Source organism: Callithrix jacchus, chromosome 1 (assembly GCF_049354715.1).
Source record: "Callithrix jacchus isolate 240 chromosome 1, calJac240_pri, whole genome shotgun sequence".
Taxonomy (NCBI): domain Eukaryota; kingdom Metazoa; phylum Chordata; class Mammalia; order Primates; family Cebidae; genus Callithrix; species Callithrix jacchus.
In genome coordinates this window covers 15,871,910-15,888,291 of record NC_133502.1, presented here as the reverse complement: position 1 = coordinate 15,888,291, position 16,382 = coordinate 15,871,910, and the positions used below count along the sequence as shown (strand labels likewise).

At 38.3% G+C, this 16,382-nt stretch overlaps 1 protein-coding gene across 11 annotated transcripts in view; it reads right to left on the bottom strand.

Moving 5' to 3' along the window:
• PCCA (propionyl-CoA carboxylase subunit alpha) overlaps window positions 1-16,382 on the bottom strand; it is a 433,256-nt gene that overhangs the window by 296,234 nt on the left and 120,640 nt on the right. For all 11 annotated transcript variants that reach the window (XM_054246197.2, XM_035293344.3, XM_002742504.6 and 8 more), the window contains one exon: window positions 3,305-3,341. In XM_054246197.2, coding sequence (XP_054102172.2) covers window positions 3,305-3,341 — 37 coding nt within the window. The remainder of the gene's footprint in view (window positions 1-3,304; window positions 3,342-16,382) is intronic.

The following is a 16,382-nucleotide window of genomic DNA, read 5'->3' as shown; positions in this document are numbered from 1 at the left end:
CTAGGAAGAGGCATAATACATGAACAATCAACAACTTACATATGGATAGGTTCAAAGGTTTAATTATAATTCAGTTGTTTAGAACTAGAAACACATTTTCCCATGAAATCATGACCATAGTTAAAATGTGATATATCTCAATAAAATCAGTAGTAAAAAACTTATAAAATATCAAATAATATAGAAAGCCAACAGACTTTAATAAAACATAATTTATTTTAGAAACTAGCACTTCAAGGAAAAGATTTTATGTGAGGCTTCTGAGGTGATTCAGAAGAAAGTTTCAGGGAAATTCCAAAAGCTTTCTAAGAGCTGATGACCCTAGTTCTTTATATTTTATTTTACCTCGAATTTTACAGCTTCCCTTTCTTTCAGCATAAGCAAAACACTAGCACTTTAATAGCCATGATTGCTATCGTTTATTTCACAAGTGAGAGAGAGTATTTGGGCAAGAACTAGAAGAAAGATAGGAAAGAGGAAGGAGTCGTACAGGATGTGCCCAAATACAAAGAAAAGAGACCTTAGATTAGATTAGGTAACCTCAGAAGGAAAAAATGAAAAGGAGTTAAAGCACAGCATTAATACAGTGAGGGAGGAAAGCAAAGCGATGAGAACTGGTTAGAGAGGCCCATCATGATGAACTGGTTATCTTAAAGACCACAGGTTATAACTAAAGTGGAAGATGGCCAGGTGTGTTGGCTCATACCTGTAATCCTGGCACTTTGGGAAGCTGAGGTGGGCAGATCACCTGAGGTTAGGAGTTCAAGACCAGCCTGGCCAACATGGTAAAACCCCTGACTCTACTAAGAATACAAAAAAAAAAAAAAAATTAGCTGGGCATGGTGGTGCGTGCCTGTAATCCCAGCTACTTGGTAGGCGAAGGCAGGAGAATTGCTTGAACCCAGGAGGCAGGGGTTGCAGTGAGCAGCAAGCCACAGCCCTCAAGCCTGGGCAACAAGAGTGAAAACTCTGTCTCAAAAAAAAAAAAAAGTGGAAGAAAAGGCATGAAACAAAGCAAAGCAATCCAAAACCTGCCATTTACACAAAGGGAATGCTCATGAGTCCAAGATTCACCATTCAAAATGTGGCACTGTGGTGTGACTGTAGCTTTTCTTCTAATCCCTTTTTTTTTTTTATGAGATGGAATCTTGCTGTCTCCCAGGCTGGAGTGCAGTGGCGCGATCTCAGCTCACTGCAAACTCTGCCTCCTGAGTTCAAGTAATTCTCCTGCTTCAGTCTCCAGAGCAACTGGAACTACAGGTGTGTACCACCACACCCAGCTTTTTGTATTTTTAATAGAGACAGGGTTTCACCATGTTGGCCAGGCTGATCTTGAACTTCTAACCTTGTGATCCACCCACTTCAGCCTCCCAAAGTGCTGGGATTACAGGCATGAGCCACCGTGTCCAGCTTCTAGTCCTTTTTTTAAATTTCCCTAAGTTTCTCTAAATATTGTCCTTTTTTATGTAGATATTATTATGATAATAGTATTATATCCAATGAGGTTAATAATATCTAAACTAGAACTAGAAAAGGGGCTTTTTAAATGTAAAGGCGTCTGACAGGATGAAATTAAACTATTTTAGAAAACTATCCTCAAAAGCCAGTAGGTATATTATATGCCTCTCAGGCAATGAGGAACACCAGTGGTTTCAAACCATGGACAGAAACTTTAGATTTTTCTCAACAAAGAAGTCACAGAATCAGTTCCATACAGTCCAATTTATTTAGCAGTCTCGCAAATGTTCCTATGAAATACTGAAATGCTTTTTGAAATGTTGATGATTCTGAAAAAAATTAATAAAGAGATGAGGCAGTCAGATAACATAGGATTTTCTATGGTCTGGTCTTAAATCCAGGACCTTTATCAGTAAAATAGACTTTTGCAAAGCAAACAATAAAACACAATTAATGATGAGCAAAGTCCAAATAATTTAGACAGAACTAACCAGAAGCAAGGATGCAATAAGCCAAGCTGCTTTTCAGGTCACAAAAGATCTGCTAAGCTAGATTATTGCCCCATTTGCCAAAAATACACTTAATAGTAGAAGCGGTCACTTCCAGACCAATAAGATATTTCTATATATCACAACTATATAAACTCTGCCAAATCAAATGCTGTCTTGAAGCAGAAAATAGATCTAAATAATCTTAATGAGAAAATAGGCCTACAGAAATGTTTGAGTGGTGTGATGAGATGCTTGGACTGAGGAGTGCAGGAATGCTGAGAAGATGCTGGGATTGCTGACTACAAGCATTACCCAATTTCTTTCACCTCTGTACAAATTTCTGTCAAATATATACAATCACTGACTTGATTTTAAACCTGTAAAGTTATTTAACAATTTTTTTTGAGACAGAGTCTCATTCTTTTGCCAGGCACCAGGCTGGAGTGCAGTGGTGCGATCTCAGCTCACTGCAATCTCCGCCTCCTGGGTTCAAGCAATTCTCCTGCCTCAGCCTCCCGAATAGCTGGGACTACAGGCGCGCGCCACCATGCCAGCTAATTTTTGTATTTTTAGTAGAGACAGAGTTTCACCATGTTGGCCAGGATGGTCGCAATCTCTTGACCTCGTGATCTGACTGCCTGGGCCTCCCAAAGTGCTGGGATTACAGGTGTGAGCCACCGCGCCTGGCCATTTAACAATATTGTTAATCCATAATAGCATGCCCTTACACATCTTCTCAATTAGCATATACCAAAAATAGTTCTCATGAGTACCAAGAATATTTTTAAAATTAAAAAGTTGGGAAACACTGCCCAAATACAAGTATATGTAAAACAGCCACTAAAAGGTCTTCCAGTCTACCTTTTATTACAATTCAGAACATTCAGTTCTAATTTCCCTGTCTATTTTATCTTTCCCATACAGCAAGATTAAGTTGATACCTAACATCTTAGAAAAAGGCAAAAACTTTTTCTAAGAACTATGTCAAATGTGGTATCTTCCTTTTAATCCAAATGTCCTTAATTTTAACAAATTACATTCAACTATGTACATATAAAATGACATTAAACTTATATCCAATCTTAAGAATTCTTAAGACAATTCCTTCTTTGAATTGGCATGTGATTTCATCTTACAAAAGAGCTATGCATAGCTAAGGTCAAATTACTCTTTAAAGTCTCCTTTAATAATAGAATTTGGTAATTCAACTGATAAATTCTTCCAGAGCAACAAGTAATCAAAACCTGAAACTATTAAAATATTATTTGCTCTATGGGAATTACTTATTACATGTTGACTCAACCGTGTCTACTGAAAGACACAGAAACCCTACCAAAGTTAATTTAAGGACTTACCAATTTCCCTTGCAATTCTGACAGCTTCTTCTGCATCCTGTAAAAGCAGGAAATGAGACTCAACATTAATCCCATGAGGCATTGCACAATGTCTTTAGGGCAGTCATATATTGCACTACTGTCTCCTCCGATTCATTTAATGTTCAATTTTACAACCTTCTAACCCTTTTCATTCAGAGAAATGTAAAATTAATACCATAAGTGGAATGTAAATTCTACCTCATCATTATTATATTAAGAAACTCAAAGCAGTTGAAATGAGCTGGCAGGAAGCACTACCAGAATTGCCAATGATTTGGTGCAGTTGCCGGAATTTAATGGCAGAATTTAGATGTTTACAATCAATACTGAATCATAAATCAGGTCATTAAAGCTTGTCCGCAGCCAGCTTGTTTCTGTCTGATATTATGTGTCATGTTTTCCTAGATTCTGTCAGCAGGGGGAGTTGATTCTCTATTGTTTGGGAGTAGTTGATTGATTTTCCAGAAATATAAAGGTAATTTCCAGTACCCAGAGGAATTACAAATTGTTCCCAAAAATCCCTTTGGTAAGCTATGTTACCTTTTCTGTTCTATTTTTTCTTTTGTCTTTTTTTAAGGTACATATTTTATCTCTACAATTGTACCTTGTACATAAATTAAAACTTTAATTTCAATGAATCAACTACTGGAGAAAAAAAACTCCAAAAAGCTAAAGAAAGAAAATGCCTTCCTAAACAGTAAGAGGTAAGAGTTTATCCATTTAAGGATTAGTTATTGCTAAATATTAACCAATGCCACTTCTACCTCGAAGAAGCTAAAAAGACAAAAAATCCCTTGAATCTTAATTTCACTAATCATTAACCCACACCTAACACACCCAACGCAGGACACTCCTGAACCATTTCCCCAAATAACAATAAAGATAATGTTTAAATCTAACCCTCCTTCGTGTGTGTGTGTGTGTGTGTGTGTGTGTACATGTAATTCAGTGACACAAACTAAAGTACCACAAAGACTGACAATATTGTTTTGAAACCACAGCTGGTAAGTGTGACTACATTTTTAGAAAATGACTAAATATGCTGAAGTGAAGCCCAGTGTTTGTTAACCTTTTAAGCTAATACATTTAAAATGTAGAACAACCATGTCAGAATCCTTCCAGAAACTGGGGAGAAGGGGGATGTTTATAACTGGTTCACTTATGTCTAATAAAAAAAAAAAATCTTCCTTAAAGGTCTTCAGTACCTAATAACATCCCCTGAATAAGGAGGTTGGCAGGGGAAGTTGTCAGAAAAATTTAATTTCCTTTCATTAGCCAGTCTGCTCCACAAATAGGTGCTTGTTAAGTTCAAAGCAGTCCTGAAAGCAACATCAGTTTAAGTTTTTTTACTCCAAGCAGTCACATCTGCTAATGAGATTTTCCAAGTAACAATTGTTTTCAAGTCAGAGATAAATCTATACCTCCCACCCTATGCCTTCTAAAATCAAGGTTTACTGCTTTATTACACCTTGCTGTTTTCGCTGACCCCACATTCTCCAAATTTTAGCTTAAAGGGATAAAAATCCATGAAAAGGGTCATTTAAGAATGTTAGTGGTTTCCACACATTGAGTTGGAAGGTTCTTTGTTGCAGCCAGTGACAGTTATTGGAGAATACTTCCCCTTAATAGCCTCTCTGTCAGGAAGTGTTAAACCTGCCAAATGCCAACAATTAGTGCCTCTTGAACAAAATACAGGAAGAGTGATGGCTGATGAAGACTGGATTATAATAAACCTGGAAGGAAACTTTAACATTTCTTTTCTTTCCAATGTGATGAGAGAAAATAACCTGCTATCTAAAAAGTTTATCGCTTCAGAGAACAGGCAAGTTTTAAAAGGTAAGTCAAAAATTCATTAGTCGTATTTCGTCCCTTATTTGTATATAAGTGTTACAGTTGTGTGCGTGGATATATAAAGCCATACATATCTATATCTCACATAGCAAACTAAAAATTCCACTGTCACAACACCAACACTCCATAGAACGCCACAAAGCAATCCTATCTTTCAACTTAAGAGTATGCTTAAGTTTTCTTACTATGGGAATCAAATTCTACTAAATCGACTTTCAAATAAAATCAAACTGCCTTAAAAGTTAACTTTTCTCTTGTCACTCATTCATCCAAAAATATTTACTGAGAAGCTATTATGCACTGGACATTTCAAATTAAAAGCTCTACTACTCGTTCAATAATAAACTACTAAATATTATACATTCAGCTCCAACATGGTCTTTCAGAACATAAAGTTTTATTATCCGGCTCTACAAAATTACTTTTGAAGAGATAAAAAGCCCTATATAGCTCTAAATTCACTGGCACTAAGTGACCTCACACTGTAAAGTTTCCCAATAACACCATAAGCTTAAAATTTTTTAATAAAACTCTGAATCAACTACAAAAAGACCAAAATTCATCATCAAAAATGGGCAAAGATTAAATTAAAAGTTCACATAAAAACAGTTCCAAAAAGATAATATCTATGCTCAGCCTTGGTCGTATTTACAGAAATACAAATTAAAACAATGAGATTTCACTTTTCATCTAGCAAATTAAAATCTGATAACGGCCAGGATGACAAAGTTAAATAGGAAGTTTTGCTCTTGTTGCCCAGGCTGTAGTGCAATGTCGCGACCTTGGCTCACCGCAAGCTCCACCTGCCAGATTCGAGAGATTCTCCAGCCTCAGCCTCCCAAGTAGCTGGGATTACAGGCATGAGCCATCATACCCAGCTATTTTTTATTTTTATTTTTGTATTTAGTAGAAACAGGGTTTCTCCATGTTGGTAAGGATGGTCTGGAACTCCTGACCTCAGGTGATCCACCCACCTTGGCCTCCCAAAGTGCTGGGATTACAGATGTGAGCCACTGTACCCAGCCGGTGCAATCTTTTTTAAAAGAAATTGTCAGACTGGCACAGTGGCTCACAGCTGTAATCTCAGCACTCTGGGAGGCTGAGGTGGGCAGATCACTTGAAGTCAGGAGTTCGAGACCAGCCTGGCCAACATGGTGAAACCCCATCTCTACTAAAAATACAAAAATTAGCTGCGTGTGGCAGCAAGCACTCCCAGCTACTCAGGAGGCTGAGGCAGGAAAACTGCTTGAATCCAGGAGGCAGAGGTTGCCGTGAGCCAAGATTGCACTACTGCACTCCAGTCTGAATGACAGAGGGACATTCTGTCTCAAAAAGAAAAAAACACATACACAAAGAAATTGTCAGTATCTATCAAAAGTTTGAAGTTTTGTTCCTGAAATTTTACTCCTGGGAAGTCATTCTACAGATATAATCATATCCATGGACACAGAGAGAAATATAAAGAAATTCATTATTTTAAATTCGTTGGTGGTGTTTCGATAAGAAAAAAATTCTGAAAAACAATTTTATAGGTCTTCAATAAGGGACTGGTACATTCATAAAATGAAATATTAGCCTTTAAAAAGAATATAGTTGATCTATACGTTCTTATTCTTCTACTTATACATTAATTCAATAAATATCTACCCAGCGACACTACATGAAATAGAGTTTCTGCCTTCATGGAGCTTATTACAAACTAATGAGAGAAACAGAAAAAAAAATCAATTGATAAGTAAAATAAATGTTACACAGAAACAAAGAAAACTAAGGCAAGAATACTAGAGAGAACTTGTTTCAGACAGGCTGCTCTGAAAGGGCTCTTCTGGAATAAAATTTTGAACCTAAGGATAAAGACATCTAGCCAGGCCAGGCACAGTGGCTCACACCTGTAATCCCAGCACTTTGGGAGGCCAATGTGGGAGGATCACATGAGGTTAGGAGTTTGAGACTAGCCTGGGCAACATGGCAAGATCCTTGTCTCTGTTAAAAAAATATGGTGGGACCTGTAGTCCCAACTACTTGGGAGGCTGAGGCAGGAGGATTGCATAACACACACACACACACACACGCACACACACACACACACATGCACACACACGCGCACACACACACCCCTAGCTATCATGGAAAGATCAGGGAGAAAAGACACTAGACAGAGGGAACCTCATATATAAAAATCCTAGATGAGGAAGCAATGTAATAGGGAAAGAATATCAGGCAGCTAAAGCTGAAACATAGTAAGAAAGTAGCAGCAAAGCACAAGAAAGCATGGACGGCATGGCCCTGTTCTGGCCAAGCACTATGGGATCTGGTACAGGGTCTGAGATGCCTTGGTTCTATAATCAGCAATGATGAACGACAATAAGGTTTTAAGAGAATAACCCTACACTGTAAAGATAAGCAAAATAAAATATATACTGGGGTGGGGGTAGCAAGTTGGAGTATACAGAGTATGACCTTACCTACATTAAGACCAAAATATATATTTGAATGCACAGGAAAGTTTTATACATAGACAGCTACAGAAACCCAAATTACTGCTCAAAAGTAGGCTAGAGAGCTGGGCGTGGTAACTCCCGCCCAAGCAGGAAGATCGCTTGAGCCCAGAAGTTCAGTACCAACCTGAGCAACATCGGGATATTCTGTTTATATTAAAAATAAATAAATAAATACATTTAAAAGGTAGGATTAGAAGTTGTGGGAAAAGGGAAATTTAAGATTGCATACTCTTAGGTATACACTGAACTTTTTTACCATAAGAATCATAATTCTATACTTCACATTTTCATAGTTTAAAAATTAAATCAGCCATGCCTTTAGTTTTTTTTTTTTATTAATGATTTCAAGAGCATTAAATGTTATCAAAACAACTAGGATTCCCCACAATACACTTAAGCTTTTCATGACATCCCATTGCCTCAAAACCAAGTCTGAACTCCCTAGGCTGGTTTCAATACTTGATCCTGACTGCCTAGGCATGAGTCTTGGCCCCACCCCTGTTCATCTCACACCTTACCCTGTAGCCCAAGGCCCAGGAAGTCTCCCCAGCCTTGAGCATCCTCAGTTCAGCCAGGCTCAGCCAGGAACTCTCTCCCCTTTCACCTCCTTTCACCAAACCAGCTCTTATTACAATTGGCCTGATTCTGGGCCCTGAAGACACAGGATGGAACAAGAAAGGCATCACCTTGGCCTACAGGCAATTTACAGGCTGGTGGAAAAGACAAACCTTAAATATGGTGACACAGCAGCTAAGGAATGATTATGTGGTACATGTTATGCAGAAATTTCACAGAGGGCATGTGACAACAGGGGATCTCTAATTCAAAAATAGATTCCTGAAAACTTTCTAGGGCATGGTGACTGAAAGGAGCAAATAAAAGCATAGTGAAAAGCCGAGTGTCTGGGACCTAAAGAGAGAGGCTAGGGGGAAGCAGGGCCTCACAGCCACATGAAAGAGACTGAACTGCAGCCTCAGAGTAAGGAAATGAAGGGCTCACTCTGGCTGCAGGCTGGAGAATTCTGGCATAGCATCTGCTTACTTATCATGTGCACTGTCCACACCCTAGCCCTTTAAAATATAAGCTCCATAAAGACAGAAACCTCTGTTCAGCTGGTTCAAGTTAGGTATTTCAAATCCCGAGCACAGTGCCTGGCAAGTTGTTATTCAATCAAGTTGTTGGAAAAATAAATGAAGGAATGAACAAACAAATGAACACTCTGAGTGGCAAGAGGGATCTGAAGAGTAGGGCTGGGAGGCAGTAGTCTAGGTGAGAGGAAAATGACTACTTCCTCCCAGAGTCCAGGGTGGCATGCTTCAAGTTTCGACCAAAGTCACTTTTGTTTATTTATTTGTTTGTTTGACAGAATCTGTCACCGGGGCTGGAGTGCAGTGGTGCAATCTCAGTTCACTGCAACCTCAGCCTCCTGGGTTTAAGCAATTCTCATGCCTTAGCCTCCTGAGTAGCTGGGACTACAGGCATACACCACCACGCCTAGCTAATTTTTGTATTTTAAGTAGAGATGGGGTTTCACCATTTTGGCCAGGCTGATCTCAAACTCCTGACCTCAGGTGACTTGCCACCTTGGCTTCCCAAAGTGTTAGGATTACAGGCATGAGCCTCCACACCCAGTCTGACACTTTGATTAGGGTGCCTTTCCAGTCCTCCCACACCTGGCTAGGTGTCATGGCTGCGTGATCACATATACCATGCCCTGAAATTTTGATAACTCTGTCACGCTTAATCTCCATGAGGGCAATGACTACCTGTCTTAATCTCTACTAAATCCCCAGAATTTAGCAAATTAACATGATCAACACATTATTTCTTCCTGAATAAACAACTATCCATCAGCTCCCATAAAATTAAGTATGTTAGAATAAGACACAGTCTCATAAGTGCTAACAGAACTATTCATCTCCAGAGCAGGGGTTTTATAAGTGAGTTAACTGACATCCAAGGACAGGGCTTCAGGGTAGGGACTCCAGAACAAGACAGGTTTTGGTTTTGCTTCAGTTTAAAACAAGGTGCATTAGGCTGGGTGTGGTGGCTCATGCCTGTAATCCCAGCACTTTGGGAGACTGAGGCGGGTGAATCATGAAGTGAGGAGTTCAAGACCAGCCTGACCAACATGGTAAAACCCCATCACTACTAAAAATACAAAAATTAGCCAGGCGTGGTGGTGGGCGCCTGTAATCCCAGCTATTAAGGAGGCTGAGGCAGGAGCGACTTGAGAAGTTCAGGAACAAGAGTCACTAGAAACCAGAAGGTGGAGGTTTCAGTGAGCCAAGATCATGCCACTGCACTCCAGCCCAGGTAACTGAGTGAGACTCTCTGTCTCAAAGAGGAAAAAAAAAAAAAAGCTTTCTAAAATTTAGTACACTTTTCTATCATTGTACAAACAGCATAGTAAATATAATTGAGTCTTTTTTTAAAAAATGTATAAAGCCTTTGAGGCATCATCAGGAAAATCAATTATTTTTGGTTTAGCAGGAACAAATATACTAATGTTTAATGTTATACTTTCTAATTGCTAAGACACAGCTTGTCTCCAACTTTTTGCTTTCTGTTTTTAGGGTCTTTTTAAAATGATTTCCTTTACACTAGCTTTTTTAGTTATTTGCTCCTTCTGCTAAAGCAAGAGTAGTTTTTTAAATCTGGCTAATTAGGTGATAAAAAAAAAATTACTACTTTAAATCTACACTGCCTAATTTACAAAACTCATTCAAATACCTGACCATACTCTGTTCTGTGGTGTAAATGTGTATTACCATTTCCTCTTAATGAACAATTAGAACTAAAAAACATTAAATGAATTTCTTCCAAAACTGGTGTGCCCATAGGTATTACAACCAAATGCAGGAGTACAATCATCAATGATCCTTCCCTCCGCTTCACACCTGACATTGAACAGATGACATAATCCCATGGATTCAATTTCCACCGCCTTTCTCAACACTATCTACTTTGCAGCACGCAATACTTCATTTTAGGGGTCTGCCATTTCTCACCTGGATTAGAAGAGGATCCTAATTTGTCTACCAACTTCAAGTTCTGCTCTGCTCCAATCCATTTTCCACACAACAAACCAAAATGAATTTTCTAATGCTACGATTCTGTCATGTTAACTCTCCTGCATGAAATTATTCACAGGCTCCCCAAAACCACAAGAACAGACTTCGAAATAATTTGCATCACATTCAAGGCCATATATATCTGTATCCTAATTTTCTCTCTAACTCCCTTACTGCAGCCCCTCATACTACAAATCTGCAGCTTTCCAGAGTTCTCACTGTCTCTCACCTCCAAGCTTTCTCAATCAGATGTTTCCACTGACATTATAGCTATGTCTATCATCAATCTCACTTTTTAATCTAACTCACTATTACTCAGACTTCAGGTTTCACTTAGCTATCACTTCCACTGGAAAATCTGCAATGACACCCTAAAACTAGGTTACAGGCTCGTCCTATATGGGCCCCGGCCCCTTGAGCTTAGCATTATCAAAATGTATTCAATCCCCTCAATATTTGTAGTCCTCCCGAAGGAGGTTTTAAGCTCTTTGAAATCAGGGTCTGTGGCATGTTATTCATTGCTAAAATTTAAAAAAAAAAAAATCCCAATTCCTGTCTTCCAATATCTTCATGTGCATGCCTTTCTCTCTGCTCTCAAGTTCCTGAGATCAAGGTAATGAAATCTTGAATAAAATTATATTTGTTAAAGGCAAATACTTGACACCAAACGATTACTTGAGAATTACATTTTATAACATTAGTTTCTTTCTAAGGAAAAGGATGATTCAAGCACAGATTAATAAGCTATAAAGAAAACGGTTCCAGAAGACCACTGAAGTACCACACACAATGCTTTAAAGGAGTACGAGGAAACTGTCTCCATGTAACGTCCTAAATACTCAAATAAGAAAGGAACAAAGGTTTGAAGGAGAAACGTAACAAACTAAAATTGTACCATAACTGGTAGAAACTACTTGGGGGAAAAAAAGTGGAATACAGTCACCAAGGAAAAATATTTAGCCTTAAAAATACTGTAGGCTAATTTTAAAGATCAGTAAACATTTTTTAAAAGATAGAATTACCGGCTGGGCGCAGTGGCTCAAGCCTGTAATCCCAGCACTTTGGGAGGCTGAGGCGGGTGGATCACGAGGTCAACAAATCGAGACCATCCTGGACAACATGGTGAAACCCTGTCTCTACTAAAAATACAAAAAATTAGCTGGGCACGGTGGCGCGTGCCTGTAATCCCAGCTACTCAGGAGGCTGAGGCAGGAGAATTGCCTGAACCCAGGGGGCGGCGGTTGCAGTGAGCCGAGATCGCGCCATTGCACTCCAGCCTGGGTAACAAGAGCGAAACTCCGTCTCAAAAAAAAAAAAAAAAAAAAAAAAAGATAGAATTACCTATAATTGGTATATGCACACTGCCAATGCAAAACTGTTGCTAACACAGTTGTTAAAAACACAAGATATTCCAAAATTCGGTATTATTAATTTCCATCAGCAAATTTCTATCTGCATAGATATCCTCAAAAGTAATCTTCTACTCAATAAATCTAAACTAGTAAATGTGAATGGTGTAGCTCCAAGTGAATGTGGAGTCACTACAAGAAACCTAAACTAATAGCCAAATTTAAAAGAAAAATATGTATGGCCTCTAGATAAATAAACAAAAACAAACTAAAAATAAAACTAGTATGAAAAATTATTTCTATTGAGCACAGTGGCTCACACCTGCACACCTGTAATCCCATCACTTTGAGGGGCCAATGCAGGTGGATCACTTGAGGTCAGCAGTTCGAGACCAGCCTGGCCAACATGGTGAAACCTGTCTCTGCTAAAAATGCAAAATTAGCCAGGTGTGGTGGTGGGTGCTTGTAATCCCAGCTATTCAGGAGGCTGAGGAAGGAGAATTGCTTGAATCCAGGAGGCGGAGGTTGCAGTGAGTCAAGATCACACCACTGCACTCCAGCCTGGGTGACAAAACAAGACTCCGTTTCCAAAAAAAAAAAAAAAAAAAAAAAAAAAGGAAGGTTTGGATGCCTGACAGTTCCTCAAAAAGCTTAACATAGAATTATCACATGACCCAGGATTCCACTCCTTTACATATCCCACATAACTTAAGAACAGACATATGGCCAGGCACTGTGGCTGAGGCCTATAATCCCAGCACTTTGGGCAGCCGAGGTGGGTGAATCACCTGAGGTCAGGAGTTCGAGACCAGCCTAACATGATGCAACCCTGTCTCTACTAAAAATAAAAAATAAAAAAACTGATCTGAGTATGGTGGTGGGCGCCTGTAATCCCAGCTACTTGGGAAGTTGAGACAGGAGAATCACTTGAACCCGGGAGGTGGAGGTTGCAGCAAGCCGAGATCACACCATTGCACTACAGCCTGGGCAACAAGAGAAAAACTTTGTCTCAAAAAAAAAAAAAAAAAACCAGATATATAAGCAAATACTTGCATACAAATGTTTGTAGCAATAATAATTGCAATGGTCAAAAGGAGGAAGTAACCCAAATGTCTTTCAACTAATGAATGGATTTTTTTAAGTGGTAAAATCATACAATTGAATATCAGTCATGCACAAAAAAAAAGAAAAACTGACACATGCTATAACATTGATGCTACATTTTGCTTGGTTGAGTCCAATGTTAAGGTCTATCTAAAGTCCTTATTTTCACATATTTGCAGTTACAAAATTTCTATTTAATTTTTTCTTTTCTTTTTTTTTTTTGAGACGGAGTCTTGCTCTGTCACCCAGGCTGGAGTGCAGTGGCGAAATCTCAGCTCACTGCAACCTCCGCCTCCCAGGGTCAAGACATTGTCCTACTCAAGGCCCTATAAATCTGAGCTCCCTACTACACCATTATCTTTTTTGCCTTATCTCTAAATTCTCTCTCCCTTGGCCATTCCAATCACATGCCTCCTTGCTGTTTATTCAGTATCAGGTATACTTCAACCTCAGCCAACAGTCTCATACTTGTTATTCTTTCTGTCTAGTATGCTTTGCTCTTCTCCATGGTAGCAACATGACTTGTCCTGACACTTCCTTAGATGGTTTGCTAAACCTGCAGTTGGCCCTCTATATCATTGGGTTCTGTATCCATGGATTCAACCAATTACAAATGGAAAATAATCAGATGAAAAGAAAAATAAAGAAAAAAACAATACAACACTAAAAATACTACAAATTTTAAAACAAACACAGTATAACAACTATTTACATAGTGTTTACATTGTATTAGATATTATAAGTAATCTAATAATAGATTAGAATAATAATATAATTCTAATAATAGAAGGGCTGGGAGCAGTGGCTCATGCCTGTAATCCCAACACTTTGGAAGGTCAAGGCAGGTGGATCACTTGAGGTCAGGAATTCAAGACCAGGCTGGCCAACATAGTGAAACCACATTTCTACTAAAAATACAGAAATTAGCAAGGCATGGTGGTACATGCCTGTAATCCCAGCTCTTGAGAGGCTGAGGTGGGAAAACTGCTTAAACCCCGGGAGATGGAGGTTGCAGTAAGCCGAGATCATGCCACTGCAGTTGAGCCTGGGTGATAAAGATTCCACCTCAAAAAAATAAATAAATAAAAGTTAAAAAAAAAAAAGTACACAGAAGGATGACAATAGGATATATGCAAACACTACCCCATTTTATATAAGGCACTTGAGCATTGATAAATTTTGGTATCTGAGGGGGTAGGTTCTGGAACCAATCCCTTGTTGATACCAAGAGATGCCTGTATTTAAAATTGTGAATGTAGCCCCATCCTCCAGCAGTCTCTTTATCTTATGTTTCCCCATCAAACATATTCTATGTTTCATTATTTGCTTATCATCTATTTCCTTCTTCTGTAGTATAAGCTCCTTGAGGGCGGAAAAATTTGTTCAGCCTCTTTTCTTCACTACTACATCAACAGCACTGCAAACAGTGTCAGACAAATAGTGTGCACTTGGTAAATATCTACTGAATTGATGAATGAATAAATGATTTAAAATGTGATAAGTTAAGAGTAGGGTCCTAAAAAAAAATACATCAGAGGGCCTAATCTAATGAAGACAGTTAAGGAATGCCTCTGTGAGAAATTTACATCTAAGCCAAGACCTAAACAATGACTAAGCGGCAATCAGGAATGAAGACAGAAGCAGATATGACTAAGTACAGAAATTTCAGGAATCTGAAAGATGCCAAATATGATGGATACATACCATGCAACGGGCAGACTGGCACAGTAACAGTTTGAAGACAGAAGCAAAATCCAACCATTTAAAACATTTAAATGAGTAGTCATTAAAAAGTTATTAAAGATAGGCATATGATCAAAACTGGATTTTTGATGACTCAAGCAGAAGTATCATGAATTAATGGATGAGAATTCCTATATGCCAACAGTAAACAATCTGAGGAAGATAACAAGAAAGTAACCCCATTTATAATAGCTATGAATAAAATAAAATACCTAGGAATAAACTGAACCAAAGAAGTGAAAGGTATCTACAATGAAAACTAGAAAACACTGATGCGAGAAACTGAAGAGGACACAAAAAAAAATGGAAAGAGATTCTATGGTCATGGATTGGAAGAATTAATATTGTTAAAATGTGCATACTGTCCAAAGCAATCTACAGATTCAATGTAATCCTTATCAAAATACCAATGACAATCTTCACAGAAATTGAAAAAATCCTAAAATTTATATAGAACCACAAAAGACCAGAACAGGCAAAGTTATCCTTAGCAAAAAGAACAAAACTGGATGAATCACATTACCTGACTTCAAATTATACTACAGAGCTACCATAACCAAAAGAGCATAGTACTGGCATAGACCAATGGAACAGAATAGAAAACCCAGAAATAAATCCATATATCTGCAGTGAATTCATTTGACAAAGGTGCCAAGAACACATGTTAGGGAAAGGACAGTCTCCTCAATAAATGGTGCTTGGAGAATTGGATAACCATTGCAGAAGGACAAAACTAGATCCTTATCTCTCACCATATACAAAAGTCAAGTCAAAATGAATTGAAGATTTAAACCTAAAACCTCAAATTTTGAAACTACCAAAAAAAAAAAAAAATTGAAAACTCTCTAAGTTGTTGGTCTGGGCAAAGATTTCTTGAGTAATACCCACAAGCATAGGCAACCAAAGCATAAATAAACAAATGGAATCACATCAAATGAAAAAGCTTCTGCACAGCAAAGGGAAAAATCAACAAAGTGAAGAGACAACTCGCAGAATGGGAGCAGAATATTTGCAAACTATCCATCAGACAAGAGAGTAATAACCAGAATATATAAGGAGCTCAAACAACTCAACAAGAAAAAAATATATAATAATTCAATGTTTTAAAATGGGTAAAAGATCTGAATAGACTTTTCTCAAAAGACACACAAATGTTAAACAGGCATATGAAGGTATTCAACATAACTGATCATCAGAGAAACACAATACAATGAGGAACCATCTCACCCCAGTTAAAATGGCATTTATCCAAAAGACAGACAACAACAAATGCTGGTGAGGATATAGAGAAAGGGAAGCCTCATATACTGTTGGGGGAATGCAAATTGGTATGGCCACTGTGGAGAACAGTAGAGAGGTTTCTCAAAACACTAAAAATAGAACTGCCATATGATCCAGCAATCCCACTGCTAGGCATACACCCAAAAGAAAGGAA